The sequence below is a fragment of the Sylvia atricapilla genome, chromosome 1, assembly GCF_009819655.1.
Source record: "Sylvia atricapilla isolate bSylAtr1 chromosome 1, bSylAtr1.pri, whole genome shotgun sequence".
In the NCBI taxonomy this organism is placed as follows: Eukaryota; Metazoa; Chordata; class Aves; order Passeriformes; family Sylviidae; genus Sylvia; species Sylvia atricapilla.
In genome coordinates, this window is record NC_089140.1 from 133,184,776 (window position 1) to 133,202,339 (window position 17,564).

The 17,564-nt window shown below is 33.1% G+C and overlaps 1 protein-coding gene across 20 annotated transcripts in view; it reads left to right on the top strand.

Annotated features, from left to right (window-relative positions):
• RIMS2 (regulating synaptic membrane exocytosis 2) overlaps positions 1-17,564 on the top strand; it is a 453,372-nt gene that overhangs the window by 235,749 nt on the left and 200,059 nt on the right. For all 20 annotated transcript variants that reach the window (XM_066334680.1, XM_066334670.1, XM_066334562.1 and 17 more), the window contains 5 exons: positions 763-882; positions 2,705-2,804; positions 3,581-3,704; positions 8,410-8,456; positions 9,598-9,710. In XM_066334680.1, the coding sequence (XP_066190777.1) occupies positions 763-882; positions 2,705-2,804; positions 3,581-3,704; positions 8,410-8,456; positions 9,598-9,710 (504 nt within the window). The remainder of the gene's footprint in view (positions 1-762; positions 883-2,704; positions 2,805-3,580; positions 3,705-8,409; positions 8,457-9,597; positions 9,711-17,564) is intronic.

The window sequence follows — 17,564 nt, forward strand, 5'->3', positions numbered from 1 at the left end:
ATCTGTGCCTGCTAATTTTGCATGAAATAGAGCATGAAATAATATTTTTCCATGAAAAGGTACTATGATTACACAAAAGAAAATCTTAACAATTCATTAATTAGGCCAACAGACAAGTATAATTGTGCCCATATATAGTAATGGAACAATAATGATCACTGTAACTTGTATTTCATATGTGAATTAATGATTCCAAGACAGAAACAGAATATTAAAATGAAGTAATGAATATTCCTTTTAATAATATTTTTAAATTTTTAATCTACTATTACTCAAAGAAAGTAAAACACTAAAAATATTTGATGTTGGATAAAAATTGAAATGTTTGAAATAGTGGGAAAAGAAGACATTTCTTATATCAAACTTTAAGTTTGAATTAAACTTCTTTTCCAGTATTACTCTTACACTAGACTTCTAGCAATGTTTTTTTCAGTACACAGGTGTGATTCTCATTGTGTGTGGATAACTATATGTAGTTGTCTATATCTGCCAAATCAACATTGAAAGATCATTCTAGATATTTAAAAATTTGATTTAGTAAAATAGATAGTGTTGTTAAATATTAGGCATCCATTTTGATGAACAATATGTCCAAATAAATATTTTTCAGCACAGTTTTCCATAAATTTTTTACATTAAATATAGGTGTAATCATAATACTTTCATAGCATTTTAAAAATATATCAGCAAATGAAAAGTATTACTGAAATATTTTTCATTAAAATACTATTCACTGTATTTTCCATTCACACCATATGATAGCATCCAGTAACTTGGCAACCATCCAAAGATGGAGATCGTCTCATTGGTCGGATTTTGTTAAATAAACGACTAAAAGATGGAAGTGTGCCTAGAGATTCAGGAGCAATGCTTGGATTGAAGGTTGGTGATGAACAATTCTGAAACTAACAACTCTTTCAGTTAAACTAGACACTTTTATAATTAAAGTATTCTCCTATTATATAGGGTATGCATACTGATATTGATAATGCCTTATCATTCTCTAAATTACAATATAGGCATTTTATGTTAATTTCCCTTGAGAAATTTTGCAGGGTTCTCGGCAGAATTTAAAAATTGTGTTTTTCTGAAAGACTAGACTTGTTTTCACAAGTTTTCCCAGAATGTCTTAGCAAAGTACTAATTGCACCCTTGCTAGGCGAGCCAAGTCCCGTCTGTGTTTTTCAGTACAGAGCATTGCACCATGGTATAACTTCTATTTCCCAAGAAGGGGAAGAAAAGGGAAAAAAAATTATGTCTCTTGGAGACCTTGGGGATATCTGTGAGTTAATGACATTTCAATCAGATCAGAGTATGCCAAAGGAACTTAGTATTTTTGAATTTTTCTCTGCTCTGATTGCTTGATTTGCCACATTTTAAAAACACAAAATGGAAATTTTTTAAATTTTATTGGGTTTTATCACAGAATAATGTACTCTTTTTTATATGCTAACCTCTTTTTCATGATGCAGTGCTCTTTAAACGCATTATGAACTATTTCTAGCTCATATATTAATCTCAATTTTGTATATTATTATTTGCAGTTCCAGAAATACTAGTACAGGAATGAGAACAAACTATAAACAATGAAACAAATAAACATGTATTTATTTTGATTCCATGTCTTTGCTGTGAGAAATTATTAAGTTTAAATTTTCCATTCTCTATTTAGCATGATTCTTACTTCACTTCAGATATATAGATTAGGTTATAGTCACACCCTATGGGTAAGGATTAAATCAGTGTAGTTATGTTTTACATATACTAACATGTTGTGGAAATATTTTTTTTTGTTTAATTAATAAATAGTTTTATTTGAAGTCAGTGGATAAGCCAGTTGGACATCAAGTTTCATATGTTTTTTTTTTGTCCTATTGTCAGAAAATGCAAGAGAAGAGATTAACAGTGCCCATAGGAAGCACTTTTTGTTTAAACACCTGTGTTAAATTTTCTAAAATCTTGTATTATGTAAATGAACTCTTCAGTGAGATTCACTAATATTTCAGATTCAAGAGTAACTACTTTTTAATCTCAATAGACATCTGGAAAGAGTGATTTCCAACAGTTATCCCTGACCTGAATTTTCAAGTACATAGCGAAAGTAAACTAAACTGGATTTAGTATTACAGATTTTAAGTCCTAGTATGAAGTCTGTTAAGAAACCTAAAGAATTTGAAGATTATTCATTTATGAGTGATTCTGACATGTAAGTCTGATTCTAAGATGAATACTACGGTCAAACCTGTTGAAGTTCCCTGTAGAAAAATTTTCAGTGTGACAAGTGTTTTTAACTGACTTGCCAGGCCAAAAGGAATTTCATTGCTCAGTGTGAACACCCCAAGTTCTGTTATATTAATATATCTGTTTCCAGTTTAAAACATAGTGAAGTGAGCAATCTAATGAACAATACCTTACATTGTTTTGGGTGGTAATTTTTAATACAATGAGATACTATTCATGTATTTGCTAAAACTTTAAAGCTGTAGGATTCTCTATTTCCATTGTTTTTTGATTGTACAAATTATTAGAATAGCTACAGAAATAACCTGTCATAGCCAAACTTCTGTGGTGTATTTTTCAAGTGTATTTGTGTTACCTGGACTACATAAAACCCAAGCAAAAAGCTGAATTCTTTCTATTGCCAGAACATTTAAATAATTTAAAGTAATTTTCATACTATGAAAATACTTCCTATTTGAAACAGGTAGTAGGAGGAAAGATGACTGAATCAGGTCGACTCTGCGCGTTTATCACCAAAGTTAAAAAAGGAAGCTTAGCAGATACGGTGGGGCATCTTAGACCAGGTAAGTATCTACTATAGATCTATACTGCTGAGTTGCTTTTCTGAAGGTGATAACAAGTGAGCAAGTTTAGTTACATGTGAAATTATATTAAATAGATTTGATGAAATACTGCAGAATTTAACCTGACACTGTTACTAGATGGTTTCTTTTTTGAAATATATATTCTCATGTTATTAACAAAATATTTTAACATTTTTGCTCATTTTTGTACTCAAAGTAATATTCGGTTGATGTCCTCCACAGTCATTTTGTGGTGTATATTTGTTTAGAGCAAACCAAACAATTATAAATGGATGATCAGAACCACCTTGGCTAGGAAGCTGCTTCTGTTCCAACATGCAAACCATAGATTGCTAGACTGAGGGATGTTCAAGGAATATTAATTATTAGCACAAGAACTATCTGAACCTTAAATACTAAACTTGTAAAAGTACATGGATCTTCAAAACAGTAAGTTGATGAGATAGGATGTTTTAAATATGAACATAAAAAGCATGTTGGAGTTTCTGCAAGCCACAGCTGCCAAAGCATATAAGAGCAGCATCTAACTCACTAGGGATCCTACTGATTATATTATTTCACAGAACTTTATATGTTTGAAGCTGAGCTGCAGAAAACCTTTAATATTCAGGATTTTCCTGAACAAAGGCCTCCCAACTTGTTCTAGAACGCAGGTTTCACAATCCAAAACACTGACAGTACAATGGCTTAAATTTTTATTGTAAGTGCTGTTCCCAGCAAACTTCCTAAGCAGGGTGTTATTACTTGACTTACAGGTGATGAAGTATTAGAATGGAATGGAAGGATACTACAAGGAGCCACCTTTGAGGAAGTGTATAATATCATTTTAGAATCCAAACCTGAGCCACAAGTGGAGCTTGTAGTTTCGAGACCAATAGGGTAAGTAATTTAATGTATTTTTTATATTAAATACGATAAAATTGTTCACTTTTAGGATGGAGTGTATCAAACATTAGTTAACATCGTAAACAGAAAAATCTTATGCAAAATTCTGTAAACCAAAAGTATGGCTAGAATGATAGATCATGCAAATGAGTAAAAAGAGCTGGTGTGAAATCCTGTATTCTCAGAGTCTCAGGCATCATCTGCTATTATGGATAAAAATAGGTTCCCTTCCCTGGCTTTTTAGTTGGTGAGCCAGCCTGTATTGGGTCTGAAACTGTGGTTCTACTCAGTGTAATTCTTGACTGTTGACTTTTATTTCTCCATTCCTATTTTTTATAATACATACACAAAATTATGAGATCATATTTGGTCTATGAACTGATGATGAACTCTATTTATTGAGAGTCTACAATGTAGAATTTTGCGTGAAATACAGTATGCTAATGAAAAAAATCAATATGCTTTGGAAAGTCTCAAATCCACATTCACATCATCATCTATGGAACTCTTAAATTATTGCTTGTTATCTAATACAGAACACATCTGAATGAATAGAACTGCATAGGAGTTTTTCTTTTGTGCTGTATATTGCCCATTTTTATTAACCTTCAAACCTACTTCTTAATGTCTAAACTTAATTTTTTCTTGCATGGCAGTAGTTGCTTTTTTGTATTGAACTGTAACTACTGCCCCTTCTTCAACTGTTCTTTTCTTCCAAGTTCCTACACCCTACAGCCATATGCATCACGTTTTTAATTCTCTATTGGAAGTTCCCTCTCTGGTCAAATCAGGGTTGAGAAGATGGGAATGATTATCACTGATTTTGAAGATGTTTACAGAATTTTCTTTTTTTCACCCAAAATTTATTGTGATATATGGGACACAACTGGACAAGGTGATAAGTAATATCATCTAGATTCCCTTTTCCATGTTAGGTTGGACCAGATGACCTTTCAAGATTACTTCCAACTTGGACTGTTTTAGGATACTATAAATACATTTTAATAAATATATTTATGTATTTATCCCTTTATTTTATATAAAATGCACCTTAATATAAGAAAACATGACTAAAAATTACGAAGTAATAAAAATCTAGAACTATATAATCCAAGAATGGCATTTCAGTGAAAACAACTGTTACGGTTTCAGCTATGATGGGAACTTACTATGTTGACACATCAGAAACTTAAGGTGTAGGAACTTAATTTGGTATGACAATTCTAAACAAACTTGACAGTAACAAAAAACCAGCTTTATCTTGCCAGTGAGATGAGAGGTTCTCTCTTGCATACATATGGAATTGCAGACCCTTTAGGGTACCAAGTCTATCATCTGTCCTGTCATTAAAAACCTTTGCATAACTTGAGAGGTATGGATGTAATAGTAATGCTAAGAGACAGACTACATTACTTGTCTCAGAAAAGGCGGTCTCAAATTAATTTCATACACAAATCTTTCATAGAATCTCTCAAATAGAAGTTTATAGCAAAAGTTTCAAGGAATAACTCACATCTTGAAAATACCCATTATTTAGAATCTTTCTGCATTCTCTTCATTGTATAAAGTCTCCTGTATTATTTCTTGTGCTTTTGTATTTACCATCTCTTGTTCAGTTTCCTTGTCATCATGTCTACTGTTATGTTGCTGTCACTCAAGCAGCTCATCTGCAATTCCTTAAACAAAGGGATGTGGGCTCTCAAGATGCTTTTTTTCTGCATTAACTGCTTGCCTCATAGTCTGAAGAACTTGGCTAGATCAGTGAAAAAAGAGTTGTTCAATATATTTGATTCCCTGTGTCATTTTTCAGTAAATATAAGAGTCTCAGTGATGAATACTTCCTACAAATTGCTTGGTTTAAGATTCTGGTTAGGTGTGTGTAACTCTTCGGAGTTTGATAGTACCAGCATAATGTCAGGAATGCTTTTCTTGAGGTTAGGGCTGATGAACTGGAAAGATTGTGTTACTTTTTTCAGTTTAGAAGATTTCAGCTCATAATCAAAGGGACAATAAAAATTAACCTATTCTTGTCCAAGGAACCATAACTTCATAAGATTTTGTTCTGCTCTGGGAAATAAAGTTTCAGTGTATGTACAACATTTAAAAGTTCTTATTTACCAGATATCAGAAGCGATATTTATTTTTATTAGAATTATTGACGCCTAGTTGAAGGATTTTGCTTTTGCATTGAGATAAATCTTATTATTTATAAGGAGAATTTCTTTATGGTTTCATGGCAACGCTTTAAATCGTGCAAGAAATCTTCAGTTACCAGCAATTAACTTAGCTGGGAACCTGTTGTCACATTCTGATACTCTGAGAACAAAACCAAATTCCAGTAAACACAGTTATTAGTTTTTCTCTTTATTATGGGCTGAGTGCTGTAAAAACTGAAGATGACAAGCTGAGCTGACAAGGCAGATAAAATTGAAAGCCATTCTAAAAAAAAAACACCCCAAAACATGCCAGTCTGTAAAGCAATTTACCAACTTTTCCATCTTCAAATAAAAATTGATGGCCAAGTTGTTAATCAGTGTGAGCTGGCTGTCCTTTATGCACAGGAACTTACCTATTTTCTGCCTTCTAATGCTCAAAAATAGATAAATTAAAATTCATGTTATTTTTATGGTTCCTTCAGTTTGGAAGAAATAATGCACTGTGTTTTAATAATTACTCTATAAAACCTGTTTGCAGTGGAACATAACCTATTATGCAAAGAGTCGTTCTGAAACTCATTCTACTACTCCTCCATTTATGAGAGTTCCTTGTAAAAAATACCATTCACAGTACCATGAAATACAGGGATCTGTATGCTTTAGGAGCATAAAGGATAATGCTCAAAGCTCTCAAGTTTATTTTTTCAGCTATCTATAGAAAAATCTTATTCACTTTCTTTAGAATGGTTTATGTATTATATATTTATGTATCTTTTTTTCAAGGTTTTCTTTTCAGGCTCATATGGTTTTTGAAAATTTTTTGTATTTATGAGTTAAGCTCAAGAGGGTATTTACTGAGTCAATAACTACGCGAGTATTGGATCCTGTTATGAATTCTCCTTATATCAAATATCCAAACTTAAATATTTGCTTCTTCAATAGTGCTTGTGAGTTTGTCACAAGTTATGGGTACTAACACATTTTTTTTTCTTGCCTGTAGTGGGCACTTAGAGCAGTTTCATGCCTTCTGATCTATTTCAATTATTGGATGCTGTGTATCAACTCACTTGGAAAGATTCCTCAGTCAACTAAATAAAGCTGTCTTTCTAGTGAGTCTTGAAAAATGTTTGGAAAAGATAAACTAAAAGTATTCTGGAAAAGTTTTTCCAAAATAAATGGATGTGTTATTTACATATCATACTGACTCTTTCATTGTATGAGACAGTAGATATCACTGGAACGTTTTTCATTTCCCTTCCTTTTCATTTGCCTTTGTGGTGGATTGACCTTGACTGAGCACCAAAGACTTGCTCTCTCCATTTGCCTCCTCAACAGGACTGGGGGAGTAACAAAGATGAAAAAGCTTATGGGCCACTCAGCAGTTACTACTGTGGGCAAAACAAACTTGATGAAGGTTAATTTGTTAGGAATTAATAAAATAAAATGATAGGAAGAAATAAAACCAAAACTGAAGTGTCCTTATCCTTACCTCTCTTTTTTACAGGCTCAAATTCAGTCATTTTTTCCTGGTTTTTCTGCCTCCCTCTCCACCAAGCAGTCCATGGGGAAAGGGACTTGCAGCCAGTCCTCCTCCACCTTCTTCCCTAACCTTGGTGTCTTCAGTGACATTCCTCTCATGGCTTTTTTTCTCATTGTTTTCTCTCATAACTTCTGCACAGCTGTTTTATCTTTTTATTAAATATGTTATCACAGAGGGACCCAGGGAGACAGCTGGGCCCAGCATGGTGCAGCCCCAACATCTCCTCACCATGGCCACCCCTCAGGACAGGCTGTGGCCTTGGAGAAACCAACTGCACTGAAACACACAACACTATTGTAAAGATGGGTATTGCTGTGAATCTCTTAATCTTGCTTGGTTTTGCTCAAATAGCTCTGAAATTGTTTATTAGCATATTGATAGTTTTTATTAGCATACAGTAATGTTTGCCCCTCAGAGGAAGAATATGTTCCTTTGCTTGGGGGGATCTGAATGAGTGCTTTAAAATTACATGGCTCTGCAGACAATTTAATGCAAATGTTCCAACATGTCTTGTATATGAAAGAATGCAATTTTGCCAGATGAACTTACACATTTTATTTGATTATGGAAAAGGTAAGATTGATTAAATTTGTGGTTCAAGGACAGTAAAGAATGTACTGGGATATAGCCATGATTGGCAGCTGAGTATGTTTGAGTGAGGGTCCGGTAAATTTAATTAATGTATAATGTCATTTAAAATCTACTACTCACAATTTTAGTCTACCATTAACTCTGAGACTGTTCTTTTATTTACTGAGTTATTTTATTTGTGACTGTGCAGCCTGTCTCCTGCATTCACCAAATCTCTTCTGTAGCATTTAATTTGACACTGAAATTATTTATATTGGAAAACAGATAATCATCCCAGTGGCTGAAGACAGCCGGCAGATCATGCACCATTCCTGAGGCATTCTATGGTGGATTGGGAAGTGTTATAGTGTAACTGAAATTTAAATATGCTTGTAAATAAAGGATCAGCCTGTCTTAATTTTTCTGATTTCAGGGACATTCCCAGAATACCTGACAGCACACATGCACAGTTGGAGTCCAGTAAGTTTCAATTGTGGGGTAGGAAAATCTTCTCTCTCTTTTATGTAAGCACAAATAGAGTGAAAAATGTACTCTGCAGTCAGTATAGGTCTTGTCTTTTTGTCTATATTTGTCTCAATATGTCATCTTACTGTACTGTCTATCTACCTTTGTTTAATAATAAGCTATCAAAACTCAGGATATTCTGATTTAGGTTAGACATTAGTTATAAGCTTAGATGAGTTTCAGTTGAAGAAAGTATAATTCTAACTAATATATAAGAACATTAATAGTAATTTTTAATTTCTCTTGCTTTGCATTTCAATTGCATTTTATAAACTAAAAATGGGAAAGAAATGTTCTTTGTTTACAGCCTGAGTGATAGCTACTTTAAACTCAGAATATCCTTACTTTATTAGAGCCACTCAGTGCTACTTATATTTCTAAACCCATATTTCAAGTAGGGAAGAATAACTTGTTCTTTGGCTTAGATCTGATAAGATGGATTTCAGCCTGGAGTTATTTTTTATCATTGTTTTAGAACTCTATTATAATAGAAGCCATGAATAAATGAAATGGCATAAGCTTGATTATAATAATATGGAAAGCTCCTTCGATGACTTTTTACTCATTGCCCAATTCTTGAAATTCATTTTATGTTTTGTGAGATGTGGATTGTCTTTTGTATTTATAAAAATACTTCACTTTTCCTCTATGTTTTTTATATCAAAACTTGTCCTCTGACCATATTCAGACCTTGTAGATTTGAAACAAAATGCACAAAGAACATAACACACATCTGGATAATTTTTTAAAAATCTAATTAAAAATTAGTCTGATTGTACAAGATAATAAGTCAGAAGACTGAATTCATTTGACCACAGTAAAGTGTTTATTTTTGGGCCTTCAACTTACTGACATAATTAAAGTCAGAAATATCTGAATAATCTATTTTCCATTCTATAAATAAAAGCTCCTGATTGCATCTGATCACCAAAAGATTGAGTATCATTATTTGGTAATTTTAAATAGAGTTTAAAAAGTGATATTTATCCCAACTTTACTGTGTGTTTGGTCATATTTCTACAATTTCTTTTTAAAGGATGTTGAAATATATGCACAACTGCTACTATTTATAAAATATTTTTGTTTATAATTACAGGTTCTAGTTCATTTGAATCTCAAAAAATGGACCGACCTTCTATTTCAGTGACTTCTCCTATGAGTCCTGGCATGTTAAGGGATGTTCCACAGTTCTTGTCTGGACAACTATCAGTATGTAAACATTTCATTGATATTAATGTTGTGCTTTTTGCAGCATATAAAGTCTTACTGTAATGCTAGTTACTCTAACAGAAATTTCTTGTTAAACTAGCTATGTTTTTTGTTTAATGCTATATATCTCAGTCTAGGCAGGAACAGAATTTCATAATCATATTCCATTCTATTAGATTTGGAAATTTTATATGAGTTGAATTTGGTATATACCTGTATATTTACCTGGTAAGCTAGACTGGTAGAGTCAAATTTTCAGAGAGGTCTAATCTTGGCCTCCAGTTGTGTTGGTGCTGTTGAGTGTAAACATTTTTTTCAACTATCACACTTAAGTGTAGAGTTGACTGTGTGCTTGGATGACTTAAGTTCATTGACTGTGTGCTTGGATGTTACAACTGCTTATTTCTTATGTACTAACTTCCATATATAACTTCCCCAGATTTCCCTCTGATATTTTACTCATGTTGTGTTCTTTGTACTGGTGTTACTCTGTTTTGTTCTTCGCTCTCACTGAGAGGAAAGTTCATTATGTGAATATTTTCTTTTAAAGAGTACTTTTTTTTGTAATAAACTGAAGAAGTTGGGTTTTGTGCACCTTTCCATGTTATTTACAATTCCAAAGTGTGATTTTTCAAAAGTGCTTAGTTGTGGCCCAACATATTGAAAAGGAAAGGCAAATGGAATGGAGGCAGTCAAAACTGGTGTTAAAAAAGTTTGCAAATGTCACATTCATGTTACTTCCAAGTTGTATATGTTGCGTGTACCATAAAAATATGCATAAAATCCAAGCAGACTGTTTCTAGGTCTCACAGAAATGGTTTATGGTATTGACAGAGGAGACGAAGAATATTTTTGTCTCTTCAGTGGCCATGTTGGCTCCATTTTGCAGTGCATGAGACATTATTTGTTTGCTCATCAGGACAACCATTTACAATGTATATTTTTTTATTTTCTGTAGTTGTTGTACTTAACTACTTTGAAGGATTCAATCCTTTGGATAAATGGAAAAAATGAAAATCTTGGCTGTAGAATGCAGAGTGCTTTGCAAAAATACAGTTACAAGGGAACATGGACTGTCAAAATACAGACCAAAGTTTTGGAAAACCCTCTTATTTTTACAAGATAGTAAAAACTGTTGATAAGGGAGACAGGGAAGAAAGAAATTTCTTTTGTCTAAACTTCATAAAAGATGAGGCTGTCAAAAAGTTATAGTGCCTAGCTCCCAGCAGGAAACTCAAGAGCCAGAGTTAGCTGCTCAGATGACCAGTATGCTATGGAATAATTGTTCAAATAGGAACCACATATTTCTTTGATCTGAAACTTTCTCAGTTTCAGATCAAAATCATCAGGTGTTTAAGATTAGGATTTTTTAGTTAAGTTAGTAAACCACTTTTAATATAGTGATTTGATAGGATACTGAAGTTTGAGGTATATAACCACAGTATTGGGAAATTTTGAGGTATAGTCTAATTTATTAAGAATAACAGAAATCCAAAGGTTTTATTTCTCAGAATGGCATACAAAATTAATGTTTAACTCAAGAAGGCATAATTTCTATTTTTATTTATTTTTCAAATGTTTCAATATATAAATGCCTGTTCTAAAAAGTTTCTTTCCATCTAAGGAAATCAAATAATGTTAAAAAAACATTAGAAAACATTTCCTATTTTTTTCCTATTTTTTACCTTATGTACTATTTGCAATTACATTCCATACTCCCTACTAGATATTATCTGTGTTTCCCTCAGAGAGCAACTGATATCTGTCTGAGAACATAAAGCTCCAGCTGAGTGAAACTGAAGTCAGAAATACTCTGTAACTCTCTGAAGTCACACTTTAGACATCTAAGATTATTAGACAGTTCAAAAATTTGGATGCTTGTCTTGTCTGCCCAGCTAATGAAACATTGGAAATAGGTATATTTCATGTTAATCATGTTAAGGGCACAGCCCAGCTCCTGCTGCTGTTGGGTCAACACTTCAGGAGGCAAGTATTAAACTTTTTTCTTTGCAAGCAAGGGTGGCTGTCATAGTGTCTGAAGATGCTCTGAATAGGTGGCAACATGGGATCTAACTGGGCACATTGCAATATATAGGCTAATATGCATTTTTAGAAATAGAGGACTTAATGAGAATTGAAGTATTCTACAGGAACAGTGTTTTCAAAAGAATCAATGTAGTTTCTTTCTAATACTTTAAGATAGTTTTCGAAAAATTAAAATTTTGTGACATCAGATTTGGATATTTATGTTCTTGAAAGTAGTATTATGAATAGTTTTCCCCTCACTTTTTAATATTTGAGTTTATCATTCTAGAATCTTTAAAAGTTTTGAAACTTTGGAAGAGTTAGTGAAAAATCCTGCTTGTAAAGTTGGAAATGTTTTGAAAAACTTAGAATGGACTAGGAGATTTTCTAATATTGAACATTTACAAAGGGAAGTAGTAAGGTAAAACTGAGTTTTAAAGATCTCTTCAAGTTACAAAAAATAATTTATTTTGAATGCTACAAAAGGGATGTGCTTCAGTGTTTTGGTTTTCCATGTCTTAATCAGCTCTTTTCTAACAGAAGAGTTGATGGATCACATATTCATTCTAATAGCTGAGTAAGCTAGAAATGAATGGAAATACTAAATTCTAAATGTTATTGTGAAAGTGCTCTTTATGGGGAGTGCCTAGATAGGAGAATAAGAACCCTGGCAATAAATGAGGACAGGATGCTGTTCTTTGTGGAAGTGGTAGGTCAATGACATTCTGGGTGATGGTGGCTGAATTCAAGCAGGCATGATGGATCTGAAGGAACAGATGAAAGGCAAGATTTTGGAAGAGTTTCTTGCATTTTCTGTGCCTTTGAGCAGTAGCATGTAGTCCTGAAGGGTTGCTGTTAGTGCAGCTGTGGTTACTGTGAAATATAGGCAGTGAAATACAAGAGTTGTGGGCAGAAATGGAGATACAGATGAAAATATTTGAATTAATACTTGAATATAGGCTTGTTCAGACAGTCCTCTAGATCCTTAAAGGATTTTTATATATTAATGGTATTTTGAAATCTATTTCTTTATGTTCAGTATGGTTTTGGCTGGTTTAGCTGTTTTCCTCTGTATTGGCTTTGGTCTGTGTATTTTCCTTGTGGAGGTTACAGTGTCAGTCTAGAGCTGACTCATAGGATTGACCACAAAGTAAACCATCTCACCTGGACAGTAGATCGTCTTTACATTAATAATTATTCTGCCCAAGTACATACTTAATTGAAAAAATTATGTGCAGCTTCAGTAAACTATTGTGTGTTATAACTTACTAATATAAATTATCCATATTATATGTGCTTTATTTTATAGCATTTTTTATTCATGTTGTTTTTCAGGGGAGTATCTGACTTATTGCAATTATAGGATTTTTATTATTTGCTTTGTGTCATTTCTGTTTCTGTATTTTTTCACTAAGTTGTTTTTCCTTTAATATAATTTTGAGTAAGTCAAAATTATTCTTTGTATTTTAGTACTCTTAGCTTAACTGCTGAATTTTGGCTACATTTTTGATATTGCATGAAAAGTATAACTTGAAGTGCTTCTCCTATAATTAGACTTAGGGAACAATAAGACCATGTAAATGGATAAAAGTATAAAATCACAGTATTTAATTTTTGTACCGGTGGAAGTTCTAGCAGAAGAGGGATGTAATTTTTAAAATTAATCTATTTCCCTGTACACTTGAACCAGAGATACACTTGAACTTCCACAGATGTTCCATACATATTCAGTTTGTAACGCAATAGAAATAAAGTTATATTAATTATAATTGTAATATATGCAGCATAATAGAAAGCCTTTATTGTACATCGTGAAGGGCCTGTATGTCAGCACATTGAGGGGATGGAATCAAGTACAACATATGCTACCCCTCCCCTTTCACATGTTCTTTTTCCTTTTCTTCCTCCCCTTTATACCTCCATACAATTGCTGTTGCTCTAACATCAAAACCTGGAAAGTTCTAGGTAGTACACCCAATGTGTTGATTTTCCTCCATTTCCAGAGCAGAATATGACAGATGAGGAGAGGACCCTTGGTACATCGTGGGAGAGATTCTGTCTCCCTCTTAGGACTGCAATATCCTGTGATAATTAAATTTTTGCTTCTAAATGGAGCTGAAGCAAGCTGAAGATCTACTTTTATTGTGACTAGGTCACATTCTGACACCTTAACACTGGGCTCTGCAGTCGTGCCCATGCAGAGTGGCAGGTAGACAGCAGCTGCTGCACCTTGCAGAACTCAGGGAGCGCATCAGACAAAAACTGTGATCCAGACTCTCAAATTTTCTCATATATCCTCTTTCTTTGATGTAAGAACAGATTACTTCACACATTTTATAGAACAGATTTCTCCAGCATCTGTGCATGCCAAAAAAGCAAGGAGGGTGGCAGAAGCATCATCACAGCGCCTATTTCCTTGCTTTGGGTACATTTCTAATGGAAATGAATATGAGCAGTAGCTTCTTTCTATAAATTTGATTTAGTTCAATAATCTCAGGAAAACTGAGCAGATGTAAAGGAGATTCCAGTCTCTCAGATGACTGTGATTGTTGTGACCTACTCCATGCTCTTGTTCTCCCACTCACCAGCTCTCTGAGGTATTGACACATGCTCCTTTTCCTGTCCATGCCCCATACTCTGTACCAGTTCTGTGCCACTCCATTAGCTATTGCTCTAAGCTGAAGGTGAGGAGTGGTTGCTTGGAATTTGCAGCTAGTCCAGGAATTCGTGTTGCCTGTACTTGATGTAGATTTGACATAGCCACTGGAGGCCACAAGGTTGTATGTAGTCTGAAGTGTTACAGCACAAAAGTATGTTATAAATGCATCTATATATGCAGTTTACTAAACTCTCTAGATCCCATTTCATGCAAGGATTTTGTGTGTATACCATATGTCATTTCTGTCATGATTGCTAGGGAATTGAAATACATAGATTGTACCTTCCCCCATGTAATGTTAATACCAGACAGCACTAACTTTCTTTTAATTGTTTTCAAAGTATTTAGGAAGACTTTTCACAGATGTGACTCTTAAGGCTACCTAAAAGGAGAAAACCTTTTATTTTACTCACTTTCCTAAGTAACCAAAGCTGTCAGTGTTTGAATTGTACTTGTTTCTCTCTGAATATGCATGTACAATCTCCCTGAAAGAGATGATCAACCTTAACTTATGTTTCCAACCCCACTTTTAAATCACACTTTGCTTACCTGTTCTTTTTGTTACATGTTATTTCTAAATCTATTGTAAATGTTGTCTATAAACTTGCAAAAAGAAATCCTTGCTCCTGGAGAATCAGTGGTAAAATTCCTGCTGACTTCCCTAAGACAAGAATTTCCATAAAAGGGTTTTGATATGATTTGGTAACAGATTTGCAGATTTAATTTATGCACTGCATTCAAATACTTTTTGTTAGATAAATATGTTGTTGGTGTAAAGCTGTGTTTAAAGTAATAGTTATGTGTCTTTGTTTTTACTTTTGGTCTTTTAGTTTCCAGCGTGTTGTCCTTTTTGGTTTTGTTTTATTGCTTTTTCTTTAATTTTGCTTACCAGAGCCAAAGCCTTAGTAGAAGAACAACGCCTTTTGTTCCTAGGGTTCAGGTAAAGACTTCGTCTGCCTGACAGAAACTAAAGTTGTGGGTTTTTTTCTTTTCTTTGTTATGGAAAATGCATAGTAGGAAAACGTTACATTGTAGTCCGTTTTCCCATATTTTGAGTGTGTTGCTTTAAACCATATTAACAACTTTCATGTCATCTTGTGAGCAGCTTGTAAAATTCTGCATGGGGGTTAAAATACTAAATTATAATTTAAAGAGACAACTAGTTTTTGCTTTCTGTCTCCCCAATATTAAACTTATACAGGTTTCAATAGCAATAATGGCTGTGCATCCCACATACAAAATTTGTGTATTGTTTAAGCAATAAATAAATAATTTCGTGCTTGAGTTTATTATATAAAGATGAATGTCTCTTTAAATCATTCATTATCATTACTTAACACTTTTTTTTTGCATTTTCCACATAATACACGTAATAGTAGCGCCTTGAGTAGAAGATGGGCAAAAAATTTGTACCTTGTTTAAATAAACAAATTTCTTGTGTATGAAACTTGGTTCTTGCATTTTTAAGTACATTAAAATAACCAAAACTGTACTTGAATAAGAAATGAATTCTCCCATTGTCTTAGTGAATTTATTTAGCTTTGATATTCTGTTTAGGTACAAGTTGTTTGCCTTTTTTTCATTAGGAAGCTCCTAAGGTACTATAGATTTACGCAAAAGTAGGTTTTACTAATACATTAAAATGCTTATCTTGCTTTGCTGCATGTTTTTGATTTTCTTTTGTAACTAAAATATTATCTGATTTTCTGACAAAATATCCTTATGGAGATGTTAATCTTTTGTGTGGCAGCTTTATAAATGTTTTTCTTTTATTAATTGACCAAGATGTAGAGGATGATCTAAGTAATCAGAAAGAGATGACTGAATTTCATTATGGAATGGAAAAGAGATCATATGTATATATATTTATAAAAGAATTCTAAATAAGACTGTAAATATAACATCAAATATGACTCATATTTGATAAAGTCTAATTTTTTCACGTAGTATTTTTGAAAGTGTTCTTTACAACTGCTTAAATATAAGTTCAAAATTAAGTACTTCTAAAGAAAAAAGATATTATAAATAATGCCTTGATTATTTGATTAAAAGTTAATATATTATGTGCTATTGACATAGACTGGTTTTGCATGAAAAATTTAAAACATCCTTTAGCATAATTAAGGAAGTTGGATTCTGCTCATGATAATGAAATCAGAGAGGTACAATTACAAGTTGCTAAGTAGTTTGTAGAAGTAAACATTATATATGACACAAGTAGTTTTTATTTTTTTTATATATGTGCTAAATAAATTTAAAAATTATATGAGAATTGATTGTTCAATTAAAAAGGAAATCTCTGCCTGAAACATGCATGTTTCATGAAATACTGTAATGCAGAAATAACATGTAGTAGTTCCTTGACAAAATAAAGACATAGACATAAAAATCGTCTGTTCTGCTTAGACCAATATCCTCTAATAAGAAAAAATATCTTGCTCAAATGATTACGGTAGTTAAGAAAAGTGCTATGTTTGCTAGAAAATATCTAACAAGAGGTGAAAATTTTTAAGGCTTAATTGCTCACCCCTCGGATGGATTATATTTTTATATTGTAGATAAGAATTGTCCTTAGATCCAGTTTTGTCTATGGTCAATGCCTGTGGAGTCCTTGTGGACCTGTCTAACAGGGTTTTTTGCAGAGCCTAGTAACAGTCAATGCTAGACATGAGGCTTTTGACAAGAGTTCCTGAAGAACTCAAAATTAGGACCTTGGCAAAATCTAGTCTGAAACAACAAGTCATCCATCTGCCTGCTTTTAGTAGTGATAGTAGATGGTTTAAAAAGATTAATGTTAGATATATTTACCATGCATGCTGCAGAAAGAAGAGGAATTCTCCAGTGATTTTCAAACAAGGGTATTAGGAGCAGTCCAGCAGCAGTGTAGAACTCTAGGTTATGTTTTTGGCATGACAAATTCATTAAATCAGAGCTCTGAGCTGCTGTTTATGGTTGTCAAGAAGTATACACTTCATTGTGAGCTGTGGTATAACTGTGTCTGTAGAACTCCTTGCAAGAATGAGAATCTCCAAATATTCTGTTTATACTTATTTGTTTCATCACTCTCAACAGCAAATATCTTTATTCTTGCTTGCATCTTCTTTACTTGTTAGTCTGAAACTGATCCTTTCTGGCAAAAGCTCCTCTTCCACACTGCCATCCATGTCATT